General features: G+C 41.3%; 1 protein-coding gene across 1 annotated transcript in view; it reads right to left on the reverse strand.

Annotated features, from left to right (window-relative positions):
- Window positions 1-779: 779 nt before the first annotated feature.
- LOC106599872 (protein Wnt-3a) overlaps window positions 780-15,426 on the reverse strand; it is a 34,120-nt gene continuing 19,473 nt past the window's right edge. Inside the window, exons 3-4 of the mRNA XM_014191223.3 lie at window positions 6,790-7,055; window positions 780-6,560 (exon numbers count right to left, since the gene is read on the reverse strand). Coding sequence (XP_014046698.1) covers window positions 6,081-6,560; window positions 6,790-7,055 — 746 coding nt within the window. The 3' untranslated portion in view covers window positions 780-6,080. The remainder of the gene's footprint in view (window positions 6,561-6,789; window positions 7,056-15,426) is intronic.

Genomic DNA, 15,426 nt, shown 5'->3' on the forward strand with positions numbered 1-15,426 from the left:
CCCACTGAAGTCGGTTACAATGCCGAACTACGGTCAGGTCAAGATCTGGTGAGGATGACAAGCATGCAGATGAGCTTCCCTGAGACGGTTTCTGACAGTTTGTGCAGACAATCTTTGGTTGTGCAAACCCACAGTTTCATCAGCTGTCTGGGTGGCTGGTCTCAGAGAATCCCGCAAGTGAAGAAGCCGGATGTGGATGGTTACACGTGGACATACTGCCAAATTCTCTAAAACAATGTTGGAGGCAGCTTATGGTAGAGAAATTAACATTAAATATCTGGCAACAGCTCTGGTGGACATTCTTGCAGTCAGTTTGCCAATTGCACGCTCCCTCAACTTGAGACATCTGTGGCAATGTTTTGTGTTTACAGAACTACACATATTTTATTGTCCCCAGCACAAGGTGCACCTGTGTAATGATCATGCTGTTTATTCAGCTTCTTGATATGCCACAGCTGTTAGGTGGATGGATTATCTTGGCAAAGAAGAAATGCTCACTAACAGGGATGTAAACAAATTTGTACATAACATTTGAGAGCAATAAGCTTTTTGTACATATGGAACATTTCTGGGATCTTTTATTTCAGCTCATAAAACATGAGACCAACACTTTACATATATATTTTTTTGTTCACTGTAAACACGTTTGTGGTTGATGGAAAGAAGATGGTGACATGGAAGTACCCCACACTGTTACCAATCATTCTGCATGGAAATTTGTATCCGATGAGACTAGGCCTATATATAGTATAAAAAAATGAATTTAAAGTGACTCCATGTTTGTAGTTTTTATGTTGTTTTATTATGTTATTATAAAGTTAACATCTATCAATCTAGTACAGACAATAGGACAAACAGTATCCTGTGTACAATCAGTTTTAAAACAGACATTGAGGTAAAACTGTTACAGTGCTACAAGTAACAACACTGTCTCGAAAAAGGATTTTATCTGCAAATATATACTCTTACTTACTAATATATACATTTACGGTAAAATAAATAATCATAAAAACATCAGACTTTAGAAATCCATAAAAACACAAAAACTAATTTGTACAAAACTTTGGATTTAAAGACCATAAGAAAACGTTTATAACATCAGCAAATTGTTTACACAGGCAGGCAGGCAGGCAGGCAGGCAGGCAGGCAGGCAGGCAGGCAGGCAGGCAGGCAGACAGACAGACAGACAGACAGACAGACAGACAGACAGACAGACAGACAGACAGACAGACAGACAGACAGACAGACAGACAGACAGACAGACAGACAGACAGACAAAACATTAAACAAAATATAAATGCAGAAAAGCACATCTTGTATCAACAATGGTTGCTCAGTAGTTTATCATAGTCAAAAAGTCATATAATGTGAATCGTGATAGGATCATTCTAGGGCTGGCCTTTCATTTCAACAGGATTACAGCAGTCAATGTATAAGGAATGTCTAAGTCTATGGAAGATGGACATGGTGAGAGCTACACATGCCTGAGACAGAAAATATATAGTTGACTATTTCATTAACCATCAATCTTTACTATTTCTCAAGAGCTTCTGGAACCAGCAACACTATTGCTGAAGTTCTTTGCTACTTATGGTCTTCATAACTCTTGATTCAAGGTTCAGTATTGTAATTTTTGTTCTGCAAAAGGTATGAATATTATTTTGCATTTGATCTCACATAATATAGGTGTACTGATGTACAGTAGACCTGTAAAACAGGTGTCAGATTTGTCCAAGCAATGAGTAGTTCATCTGAGCAAATGCTCAACATAATTGGAATCCACAGTTGGACCAGTCAATACATGATTCCCCAACCAAAACAAAGAATAGCAAACAATACTTATCAAAATATGTCTATTTGGTTAATGTACATACATGTCTATGCTGTCTATATGCAAAATGAATTAGTAGAAAACTTCACATTGTTGTTCAAACTAAGTCTAAACACTTTCTTTCATAGAAAGAATAATAACATACATAAACATACAATTCCTTATGAAAGGATTCACACCGCTTGACCTTTTCCACATTTTGTTGTGTTACAGCCTGAATTTAAAATGGATTAAATTTAGATTTTTTTTGTCACACACAATACCACATAAAGTCAAAGTGGAATAAAGTTTTACATTTTTTTTTACCAATTCATTTAAAATGAAGGGCTGAAATGTCTAGAGCCAATGAGTATCCAACCCCTTGGTGAAGCATGGTGAAGTTATTAAGTACACTTTGGATGGTGTATCAATACACCCAGTCACTAAAAAGATACAGGCGTCGTTTCTAACTCAGTTGATCGAGAGGAAAGACACCACTCAGGGATTTCACCATGAGGCCAATGGTGACTTTAAAACAGTTACAGAGTTTAATGGCTGTGATAGGAGAAAACTGAGCATTGATCAACAACATTGTCGTTACTCTCCAAAGCTAACCTAATTGACAGAGTGAAAAGAAGGAAGCCTATACAGAATAAAAATATTCCAAAACATGCATCCGGTTTGCAACAAGGCACTAAAGTAATACTGCAAGAAATGAGGCAAAGCAGTTAATTTTTTTTGCTGAATACAAAGTGTTATGTTTGGGGCAAATCCAACACAACACATTACTGAGTACCACTCTGCATATTTTCAAGCATAGTGGTTTTCCTAGAGGAAAAGCTGTGGTGTATTCAATTTCTACTATATTTAGTAGGAAAAGCTAAGTCGTTTTCAGGTTGAATATTGTCGCTAAAAAGCCACAGTAATCCTTACAAGAAGTAGCTGTTTGATATTTCACCATAACATTTTTGAATGTTCATTAAAATCGTTCAATTTAAATTGTTACTCTGGCAACATGTTCCCTGGAAACAGAAGCCATGTTGAACTCGCCTTTGACTCAGTCTGCTTTCCAACAGACACTGGGAGATTAATGAATCGTTCAGTAGGACAATAACCTAAAACACAAGGCCAAATCTACATTGGAGATGCTTACCAAGAAGACAGTGGATGTTCCTCAGTGGCCGATTTACAATCTTGACTTAAATCTGCTTGAAATTCTATGGCAAGTCCTGAATATATTGGTTTTTAGCGATGATCAACATTCAATTTGACAGAGCTTGAAGAATGTTGAAAAAAATAATGGCCAAATATTGTACAATCCAGGCATGCAAAGCCCTTAGAGACTTACCCAGAAAGACTCACAGCTGTAATCGCTGCCAAAGGTGATTATAACATGTATTGACTCAGGGGTGTGAATACTTATGGGAATTAGATATTTCTGTATTTCATTTTCATTAAATTTGCTACATTTAAAACATATATTTTCACTTTGTCATTATTGGGTATTGTGTGTAGATGGGTGAGATTTTTTTTTTTTTATAATTCAAGCTGTAACACAACAAAATGTGGAATAAGTCAAGAGGTATGAATACTTTCTGAAGGCACTGTACATACATACATGTTAATAATTAGCAGCATACAAAGGGGAAAGTCTTGATAGTTTCAGTGATGCTGCTATTTCTAAGGTTGGAGGAGAAAGAATAAGCCAGGGATCAGAATCAGATACACAGTTTTTGGTCATAGTTTTACAGCAACTGCATCTGGGTTACCACTTGCCATCAGATTGCTGTTCATGACATACAAAGTATACGCTGAGGAGCATTTCAGATTACAATAAGTAATAGCTTACAGATAACATAGCATACGTGCATTCATGGGCATAACAAAAAACAGAAATATTCTAGTGGGCAATTCCCTTTCACAAACGTTCATTCTCAAACACTAAATAGCATGGGTTTGTCTGCACCGGGTCACGTGGTGATATACACACTGTGTTTCGGTGAACGTTACTAACACTGATAAAAACGAGGAGAATAAGCTTCATACTCTTCAACTAGACACAAGTGCTGAACTTTCAAACTCACTTTAGACTGACCACCTCATGCTCCTCCAGCTGAAAGTAATTTGTCTTTGGGCTAAACTTTGTTTTATCATCGATCGTACTGTGGCCAAACCTCTTGTAGCAAGGTTCCGATGAGACATTTATAGTACATTGTATAGGGATACACGTCAATGCTTTCTCAATATTCTTAATTTCAAACCTGTTGTTTGGTTGATTTGTGCTCATGTGCTTTTTGAGATCAGAATAATCCCAATTAATACCACAGATAAAAAAAAGCCAGAGGATTTGAGAACATGAAATGTAAAAACAACATTCACTTAGGTACAATTGCATTCTAACCCCAACATTAGTACCAGGTTAACACTAGATCTATATTTAACATTAAAAAAATCCCATTCACTCAGTCGAAAAGTTAGTTACCACTTATATACCACAAATGTAGAGTAGAATATGTGCTTTTGAGTGTATCAATAGCTAGGTTTCCATCCAGTTGACGACAGATTTTCATGCGAATATTCTAAAATCTGCATAAATTAAATCTGCTCAGTTTCCCACCAGATATGTGTTTCCATCAAACGGACTTGTTGCAGATAAAAGTCTGTATGTGATGACGTAGTGCACATAAAACATACTTTCGCGGTTGAATTCCCATACAAGTTAAATGGGTTTCCATCACATTTTCAACTCTACTGATCGTTTTGTCACAAAACAATGTTGCGTTATATAGCGAATGTGCCTACTCTGGTATTGGCACGTGCGCTCTAGCCAACAGCTCGCAGATACAGTGCGGTAATACGCCGACATGATGAGATTATTATGGACAAAATAGCGAGATTATTTTTATTTGTCAAACGGTAGCCAAGCATCGATTATCATGTCACCAGAATAAGTATCTTGATATTTATTGGAAAGGTGCATCAAGCTCATCACAGTGCAATGTCACCCCCCTGTGAAGTTCATCGTAATTTATTTAATCTGTAGTCTAATAAATGGCATTCTTTTACAAATCGTAGTGGGAGGACCACACAACAAGTCATCGCGTGACTCGAAGATAAAAGCATTTCCAGCGTCATTTTTTGCATTATTAATTTTACCAACACAAAAAGTTTGCACATTGTCTAAAGTATTTTGTTTTGTCGAAATTTGGAAGTTTACTAGGCAAATTTGCTGTTTCCATCAGGCCTTTCATTACATTTCTATATCCGACATGAACAAATAAAAAGGTTGGATGGAAACCTGGTTATGGTAATACAAAGTTGAGAACATAGCTCAGAAATGCTGTTTTTTGTAGATATATAAACTCATAAGCATTTTATTTAAAAAATAACACCATGAGGGTGGAGAGCAGAGAGTACCACAGAATATTTTGAAAAATATTGTTGTCACTATCTGGGCAAGCGGCAAAGTCGTAAACCCCTCCAATTTCTACAATTTATCTTCCTCAAATCTGATTTTAAACCTAACCCTAACCTTAACCATGCTGCTAACCTTATGCCTAACCGTAACCTTGAATTAAGATTAAAAATATACATTTTGTTTTCATACAGTTTTATAATATAGCCAATTTTTACTTTGCTGCTGGCCTATCTAGTGGGAATAGAAAAATATGACATGTTCATCATAGATTGTATGGTGTCCCAAAGGTTTAGACAGTGCTGTTATGCTCTACATGAAGGTGACGACACAGAGTACACAGATAATTCACCAATATGGTGCTTGTCAACAGCACAGTTTATATAGCCCGTATAAAACCTACAGCTCTCTTTTCTTGTGTCAGGAAACCAATACCTTGAAACACCTTTCTGGAAATCACTGGAAGTCCCTCCTTGGCTACAATCAGCCCACTCTGTAATGGTCTCCTCTTTTGCCTCTATCGATGAGATGGTGTTCATCAACATCATCAACGTCATCATGTTGTTTGTCTGAATGGAGCCTCCATGGGCGCACCTCTGTGTTCTAGAACTACCACAGCATTCTAAGACAGAGGCTGAATCCACCGCATCACATGACAGGCGGCTATATTTCTTTTGCCTATTAGCTGACTGTACTATAGCCGAGTCGGTTAACACTAGATCAAAGTCAAATCAAAGCCTCTCAAGTTCTCTGAGCCCGACTCGTACAGTAGCTTCTTGTTTTATATGTTGAAGTCTTAAATTTTTTTTTAAAAAATGGGGTGAGGTGCAGAAAGAGTGGTGCCAGAGGCCCTATCTATTTGCAGGTGTGAACATCGTAGACTCGAACACACTCCTGGCAGCTGACGTAGCAGCACCAGTGGAAGATACAGTGGCACTTCTCCTTCCGTTTCTCCGTCTGGGTGTTGTGTCCCCGGCCACAGCACAGCAAGTCGCAGCCGTCAATGCCGTGCGACGTCAAGTTACAGGTGCGATCGCGTGTCCCGAACGAGCCTGTTTCTGGGTTGGGTTCGCAGAAGTTGGGCGAGCTCTCGTAGTAGACCAGGTCTCGCTCCGTGGGGGGTTTGAAGAAGTTGTACTTGCTTCTCAACGTCTCCACCCAGCCACGGGACTCCTTGTGTTTCTCCACCACCATCTCTGAAGCACTGTCATACTTGTCCTTCATGTAGTCTCCAATCACTCTGAAGTCAGGCTGGGACCACCAGCACGTCTTCACCTCACAACTGCCGGACAGGCCGTGGCACTTACACTTCAGAAACATGTTGTCATTCAGAGACTGAGGGAGAGATAGACGCAGGGATGCAATTAGTTTAATGAATGTTAAGTCTAACTAACACTTGGGGATGTTTATGAATGTTTAATCCATAAGGCTGATATTATCAGTGATGCAGAGCGAGAGAGAGAGAGAGAGAGAGAGAGAGAGAGAGAGAGAGAGAGAGAGAGAGAGAGAGAGAGAGAGAGAGAGAGAGAGAGAGAGAGAGAGAGAGAGAGAGAAAATGTCTCACTGTTCGTCCAGCCTCGTTGTTGTGGCGGTTCATGGCGGAGCGCGCATCGGGCCGGTTCTCACGGGCATCTGCAAACTCCCGGGACACCATACTGCCGAACTCCACGTCCTCGCTGCAGCCGCCCCACTTCCAGCCCTCGCCGGGCGGACCCTTGTGGCGCGTGTCACAACCACAGATGGTGGCCGAACCCTCTGCACAGGACCGTGTCACCGCGAACGCCACACCAGCTGATGCGATGGCATGAACGAATGCTGACTCACGCGTGGCTGTAAAGAGAGGGAGAAGTAGATGTCATATTTATATATCTATCGTATGGGTGCATTCTTACAGACGTGAACAACCACATAGGTCTTTACGCAACGCTGCTTGTAAGCAGCTCAGTTCTTGTGTGTAGGATCTCTGTTTGTGAATGAGTATAGTTCATACAGATGTAGGATCTAAATTTGATCACTCTTTTGTGGCTGTGAATTTTCCCACAAAGCAGAAAATGCAAAATTGTAGTGTATTTCAGTTTTAAAAAGTCTTCTAAAGTTTGCAAATTCCACTTTGAAATTTCAGACTTGATTTGCCCTGACGAGAAATGTATCAACCCCTACAAACATGTCCATTAAATGTCCATCATAAATGTCCATCAATGTCCATCATAATAATCCACATTTCCTGTTGCTGAAGGATTATTTTCCTGCTGTAGCAAACCAGCTCAAATTAAGATCCTACATCTATATGGTTTACATACAGGTCCATACATCTGAAACCATTGCAGTGCAGAGAATGATAAATTGTTACCAATAACTTTGCTCGAATGTACCCATTAATGTATCTCAAAAAGCATGTAGGAATTCAGATCAGTGTCTACAGAACGATGATGCTGGCACCTGCTACTTTTCTGTGCTGTCCTGTATAATACTATATAATACTGTAAATGTCACACATCAACCCTACCAAAGCAAATATTCCATTTACGTAATCATTAGGCCACACTTGTTCGTGAAACAATGCTCCACACAAACAATGCTCCATCAAGCTCCGATCCGTACACATTCCATAGACAGTGTCATAGACATCTGCAATGTATGACTATGTTGATTGGCATGCCAATACAATTCAATCCAATCCAATCTGATCTGCTTGAGCAATCAAGGACAGTCATCTGTCTTGGGTGTGTGTGCGTGTGGTGAGAGAGGGAGGGAGAGAGCAAGCGATAGAGGGAGGGAGGTCTCTGTCTGTCTGACATAGTTTACTGGTGACTCATCATCAGAAACTTCCAGGGAGATGAGAGGAAGAGACAGGCCTGACAGGACTATAATTAACAGACTCAATTAAGCTTTTGAAAGGTTAGGAAAATGGCCTCACACTATAAGACTAAGCCGAGACACAACAGGGAGGGAGAGAGAGGGAGAGAGAGAGAGAGAGAGAGAGGGAAGGTTCAGGGATGTGTCGTACATGTCAAACTATAACCATTTAATATGAGGTGCAATGTTTCAGTGAGGTCTCGTTGACGTTCCACTGTCCCTGATTTTTACAGGATCCCTTATGACAGGAAGGATTCCCTGGATATATGTGCTTAGGTCTTGTATGGTCTTGCACAATGACAAGAACAGAGAGACAGCTAGGAAGAGAGGGTAGTAGAAGGGGAAGAGAGCGAGAGGAACAGGGAAAAGGAGAGCAAAAGGATGACGGGAGGGAAAAAGAGAGAAAGAGTGAGAGAGTTGGACAAGAAGAAGAAAAAAGAGAGAAAAGGGGAGGGAGTTGGGGAGGGAGAGAAAGAGTGAACAAGTTGGGGGGGAGAGTGAGAGAGAGATAAGTAAATGACTATGGGGAGTAGGTACTGTGTGAGCTCCTCCCAGGCTGCAGGTTTCAACCAGTTTGAGGAATAAGGGGCATTAAGAACAATGATGCAACAGAGGTTTACTGGCATCCATTCTCCATCACACCCTCCCTTAGCAGGACTGTACCAAGCACTATTATGGTTTACTCTGGGATGTCGCATCTCAGCATTGAAACTAAAGGCTTCCGCATGCTTCGGGTCGGCTGGCGCCTAGACGAACTCAGCTAGGCGAACCGAATGAGTGTGCACGCACACTCCCCTAAAAGACCTTCGCTTGAAAAACAAGATTTATTTTATTTCAATTGAAAAAAGTGCCAATGGTACTTTGTCCATCTTGAGACGCCGTAGCCAGTATACGCCAGTCAAAAGATCTGTCATTAATTTTGATGTTTTTGCCCAGTAGATGTTAGTCGTGCGATTTTTCATTTAACTAAGATGTTTGGTGCAGTATTTCTTAAGTGAAAAAATGTGCATGAAAACGAGTCGTCTATCATTGAACGACAACAATCACTTCATTGAAGAATCCCTACTATTGACCAATGACCGATGAAGGGACGTAGACTTTGGCTACCGAACTTCGGCTTGCCTCCAAAATTCTTTTTGGTGAGCACGAACAGCATAAAAAAAAAAACGTACCTGATACCAAAATGTGTCACAAAATGTGACCAAAGTGTCGTCATAATATAGGCACAAACTGTTCAGAACTATTTCGGACGGGAAGGATGCGGATGACTTAACAGTCTAGTATAGATTAGTTGAACGTCTATAGTCCAGTTGACATGTTACTGAGAGTTTATTGAGTATCTATAGACAGACTATACAAAGAAGTGCTACCCAACCTTATCCCCAGTATCTCTAATATCCTTTGCTGCTCCTTGCTCATAATGTTTTGAAATTGTGTGATATATATACACCGCGGATTGGGAAAACAGAATAAAAACAGAATAAAGGGCTAATTTATTTGCTTGAATCCCATCCAAAAATGTCTTCCTTTGAAACGTACAGATAGAACTTTACAAATGACAGCACAGTTAATGTTGACTGAATTCTTATTCCATTACCCTGAAGCAGTCACTAGGTGGTGGCTGGTAGTTGGAGGTATGAATGGTCTAAAGCTTGGGAGGGTGTCTTTTCTATTTTATTATCAGGAAGCCAATAAACCACGGGTCAAACCCTTACGGCTTACTGACAATGATGCCGCGGAGCAAAGAAAGGGGGAGAGAGGAGGGAGAAATGGAGGGATGAGACCAAAAGAAAGGAAAATAAGATCTCTGGGGACAAGATGAGGAAAAAGAAGGAGAGACGGAGAAACAAGAACTAGGTCCTGACATCTAGGGGTGGGTGGTGGGTGGGACAGACCAGGGCTTACCTGGAACAGAATGTGTCGGGGGGTGCCTAGCCTAAGTGGACTGATTACTTGTGACCCCCCCCCTATCATAGTTTGCCGGACCCTGGCATGGCAAGTGGTCCCAACGACCTGCTGGGGGGCTGAATCCCCTATTGTGCTGCCACTGTCACGCCGCGTTAGCCCCACAATGGCCCCAGATATTTTATATGAATTCTGCCCTCGCCAGTGATTAGTGGGGACCAAGTTAAGTCATAGCAACAGAGAACTATGCGTTGGCCAGACCCCGCATGTCGGCAGACTGGGAAATCCCTATTCAAATGGTTTAATAAAACAATCTAAAGGGCGTGTGAATGGGGAAAAGCGCTTTCTCTCCCGGCTTAATCTCATGGTTGCAGAGATATTGTGCTCCGAGCAGCGCCCAGTGGGGTGCGGGGCTAAGGTCCCCCCATCAACTCCATTTACCACACCCATTCTTTCTTTCTTAGCCAGAGTTAATGATATTATGGTGCGCTAACCTCACCTCCCCCAGCATGGAGAAACATGCACTTTATGAAAAGCAGGGCCCTCTTAGCACATCCTAAACTGTAACACTTTCTCATCCTGAGGTCAGGGGTCATAACCTGAATTCCCTGACTGACCTTTTCACTGCTTGGTTTAGTTGAGGCATTAAGCACCTAGGAGAAGCATAGAAAGTGCATCACTTGAACGCATTGACATTTGAACACCTAGAATATAAAAGCAGATGCACTGCCTTTATTTTCCATCTAAGACAGTTATTTTTTATATATCAGTCCATCAATCAAGTAAAAATATCCTGATTTTCCAGCCCTTGTGACTATGGTTGTCAGTGGCACATTATTCTCGAGAGTATTGCAGTACTATAAAGTCCAACTGTGAAATGAATACCGAACTATAATTCACAATTGGGACAGTACCACATATTATTGCTAATTGTGAGTCCATATCATATTCACTTACAGGTATTACATAATGGAGACCTAGCCTATCAGAAAGACACTCAATATCTTTTTTATCCATTTAATCCACTGGTGTGACTAACAGTGCATGTTTATACCTGTGAGACTGAGCTTTTGAGTCTGTGTTCGTGTGACTGTCTGTCCACTCTTGTTGGCCTTCCCTGTTCTAAGCAACTCTATCAGTCACACTAGGGTTTGGCTACTTCTCCTACTCCAAGTGCGCCAAACAAGCTCTCCAACGAATGTCCCTGTCCTGTTCGACGCACGCACGCACGCACGCACGCACACACACACACACACACACACACACACACACACACAAACACACACACACACAAACTGAGAACACCTGCACAGTTTGCTTCCCCTTTCATCACAGATAGATTCCAGCGGCCCATGTTTTGACACTTTGGTTAATGTAAATTAATGAGTGCTGACGCAGACATAGCCTGGAGGTATGCTAGGCCCTGTGACAAGGGCAGGGAGGGCGGAGAGTGGAGAGAAAGAGAGGGAGAGAGAGAGAGAGAGAGAGTGAAAGAGGAGGGAGAGAAAGAGAGAGAGGAGAGAGAGAGCGAGAGAGAGGGAGAGAGCGAGAGAGAGCGACAGAGTGAGAGAGACGAAGAGAGCTCAGGAAGAGCTCCAGTTTAACGTGAGGGAGAAAGATAACTGGCTGCCCATGATCTCTGTCATGATTATCGGATAAGGATGGTTCCACATGCATTCATGTAAACAAATGATGGAAAACACCAAGGAAAACTGTCCCAAAACCGAATAGATCCGAATACGATGTAGAATGTTTGCATAACAGCACATCTGCATGATACTGTTTGTTTGATGTGTACTGAACAAAAGGAGAGATAGTGTGAGTGAGAGGGTGTGATCAGTACAACGGGTTGTTGCCAGAACCAGCAATAAGTCACTCAGTGTTTCAGGGCATTCTATAACCTGTGTGTCTATTCAAATACGTGTATTCTCTGTCATACACTGAGTGTACAAAACATTTCCATGACATAGACTGACCAGGTGAATCCAGGTGAAAGCTATTATCCCTTATTGATGTCACCTTAAATCCACTTCAATCAGTGTAGATGAAGGGGAGGAGACAGGTTAAAGAAGGATTTTCAAGCCTTGAGACAATGAAGACATGGATTGTCTGGCTTGAGGGTGATTAGGCAAGGATGGAGGATGAATGGGCAAGACAAAAGATTTAAGTGCCTTTGAAGGGGGTATGATAGTAGGTGCCAGGCGCACCGGTTTGAGTGTGTCAAGAACTGCAACGCAGCAGTTTTTAACGCTCAACAGTTCCATGTGTATATCAAGAATGGTCCACCACCCAAAGCACATCCAGTCAATGTGAAGCATTGGAATCAAAATGGGCCAGCATCCCTGTGGAACGCTTTTGACACCTTGTAGAGTCTATGCCCCGACAAATTGAGGCTGTTCTGCGGGTAGAAGGGGGTACAACTCAATATTAGGAAGCTGTTCCTAATGTTTTGTAACCTCAGTGTATAAATCCATTCTAAATCACACATATTTTCCTTCAGTCATCCTTTCCCTACCTACGTGATGCCATATACAGTAGGTTATGTATCTGAAGGAGCAAACTTGAGTCCTGCTCTTTCCTCAGCTTTGCCTGGAAGCTGTTCAGGGGGATGCCTGCCAATAAACTGGTTAAGACAAGGGATCGGTATTAATAGGCTAACTAACAGATAGGTGCAAAGCTTTTGAGGCCTATGGTTCCTTTCAGCCTTTCTCCCAATAAAAAAGCCTAAGGAGGAAACAAACACGCATCCGTCTGCTCAGCAGACAAACAGAACAGACACTAGCCTTGCCGGGGGACAATGGACCCGATGCGCAGACAAATACAAGCATCAATCAAAGCAAATGAAATGAGAAACTTCTCCCTTACTAAGCCCTATCAAAAGACCCTGAGCCCTGCCAGTCACTCTACCCGGACCCTGACAAAGACACTTAATCCAACCACTTTGACCTCTCACGTTTTTTAAGGGCTTCACTGACCTTAATCCAATCAAAATGATTTACTAAAGTCCCCCCAGACCCAAAGAGTAGCCTGGCCCGGCTGCCTCTCTCCCCACCTCCCCTTTCCACCCAGTGCCCCTGCAATTTAGACAAGGAGGGAGAGAAGCCATGGGGGTGATGTGGAGGTATTTACACCACAATGAGGCCAGGGACTGTGAACCCCTATCATTACCCACCTACTTGAGCTCAAGCCTTCTCCATCAATGTAACAACTGGCTCAAGAGTTTATTAAAAGCAATTGCCCCAACTAACCCCAAATCACACTATAGTAAACATCAGTCTTTTCCAAATCCAGTTGACAGGTTTAGACCCCCCCCCCCTCTCTTTTTCCTCTTCCCCCTCTCCTCTCCATTACCCCTCCATGCTCCTCTCTGCTCATCCTCTACCCTTGACTACTGGCAACTAATCCCAGGGTCTCAGTGCAATAGTGTGGAGACAGAGAATCCACTAGCTTCATGATATGACAGCTGAATAATACAAGGATGAACATTTTTAGAGTAAAATATGGGTGCTTCTTCTTCGGTTAACTTAATCTCAAATAGAGATGATAGAACAGAAATTAGAAAACGTAATTTTCTGCTTGAATTTCATTTATAAGGTCTGACTTCATCCCTATTTTACACACCTCACATAGAAGCTGAGGGGAGGGAGAGGGGGGGCCTTGAAGGGGATTCCCTTCCAGAGAAAATTCCAACAAAAGACAACATTCTCCACCCAAAGTGTGTATACACATCATTTCATCTGTTCAAACAGCTCATAGCTGAGTGACTCTCACAAGTCTATTTGAACAAGGATTTTAATTGCATATGATACTCTCTCTCTCTCTCTCTCACACACACACACACACACACACACACACACACACACACACACACACACACACACACACACACACACACACACACACACACACACACACACACACACACACACACACACACACACACACACTGACTGAGGCAGGATGGAGTTAAAACAGTTGTTTGTTTGATCTATCAACTAACAACATAATATAACAACAACTTACAACACAATGGTCTTATTCTATCCTCTCAATATCAACACCAGTTGCAGCCCTGATTAAAGTGAGTGGTAGAGTTTTAGTCGAGACAGGGTTAGGAATCGTTTCTCATTTGAAATGCCAAGCATTACCAACATTGACAGGCAAGGAAATTATTATAGTACACTAGTATTCTTTCAAGAACTTGGGAACAGATACGGGGAAAACACTCACTGCATGTATTCAAGTCATGCAGGAAAATAATGTCACTTGTATTATACAGCACAGTAATGTTTTTTTCTAATGTAGCAAACAGGTTTAAGACTTGGTTCTCACAGTTAAGACTTGGTTCTCAAGTGTTATTAAATGTATAATGTAGGCTGTCACCCATAGCCATCCTGTTCTGTGGATGAGTAGCCCAGTAGGAGAAATGCCAAGGCTGCACTGTTTTATTATAGTGCCTTTTTCTCTCAAGATATGTTGTTACCTTTGTCAAGCACTGGTCCAAAGATGGCTAGTTTGCAGTGTTTTATGAGTGTCATGTCCTGACCATAGTAAGATGTTATTTTCTATGGTAGAGTAGGTCAAGGCGTGACAGGGGATGTTTTGTGTTTTTCTATGTTTTCTATTTCTATGTTCTTAGGTTCTAGTTTTTGTATTTCTATGTTGGCTTGTTTGGGATGATCTCCAATTGGAGGCAGCCGGTCCTCGTTGTCTCTAATTGGAGATCATATTTAAGTAGGGGTTTTTCTTCCTGGGTTTTGTGGGTGATTATATTTTGAGTAGTGTTTGTTTCTCTCTGCGTCACGGTTTGTTGTTTTTGTCAATTCAGTTATTTATGTATTGCAAAGTTTCACGGATTAAATAAAATGTGGAACTACAACCACGCTGCACTTTGGTCCGATCCTTTCGACAGCCGTGACATTGAGCAGTGGTGGAAAAAGTACCCAACTGTCATACTTGAGTAAAAGTAAAGATGCCTCAATAGAAAATGATGCAAGTAAAAGTAACAGTCACCCAGGAAAATTCTACTTGAGTAAAAGTCTAAAAGTATTTGGTTTAAAATATACTTAAGTATTAAAAGTAAATGTATAAATAATTTCAAATTCCTTATATTAAGTAAACCAGATGGCACCATTTTCTTGTTTGAACGGAAAGCCACGGGCACACTCCAACATTCAGACATCATTTACAACGAAGCATGTGTGTTTAGTGAGTCCGCCAGATCATAGGCAGTAGGGATGACCAGGGATGTTCTCTTGATAAGTACGTGAATTTGACTCTTTCCCTGTCCTGCTAAGCATTCAAAATGTAACGAGTACTTTTGGGTGTCAAGGAAAATGTAAAAAGTACAATACATTCTTAAGGAATGTAGTAAAGTAAAAGTAGTCAAAAGTATAAATAGTAAAGAACAGATACCCCCAAAAACTACTTTAGTAGTACT

The sequence above is a fragment of the Salmo salar genome, chromosome 03 (genome assembly GCF_965601325.2).
Source record: "Salmo salar chromosome 03, fSalSal1, whole genome shotgun sequence".
NCBI classification, from domain to species: domain Eukaryota; kingdom Metazoa; phylum Chordata; class Actinopteri; order Salmoniformes; family Salmonidae; genus Salmo; species Salmo salar.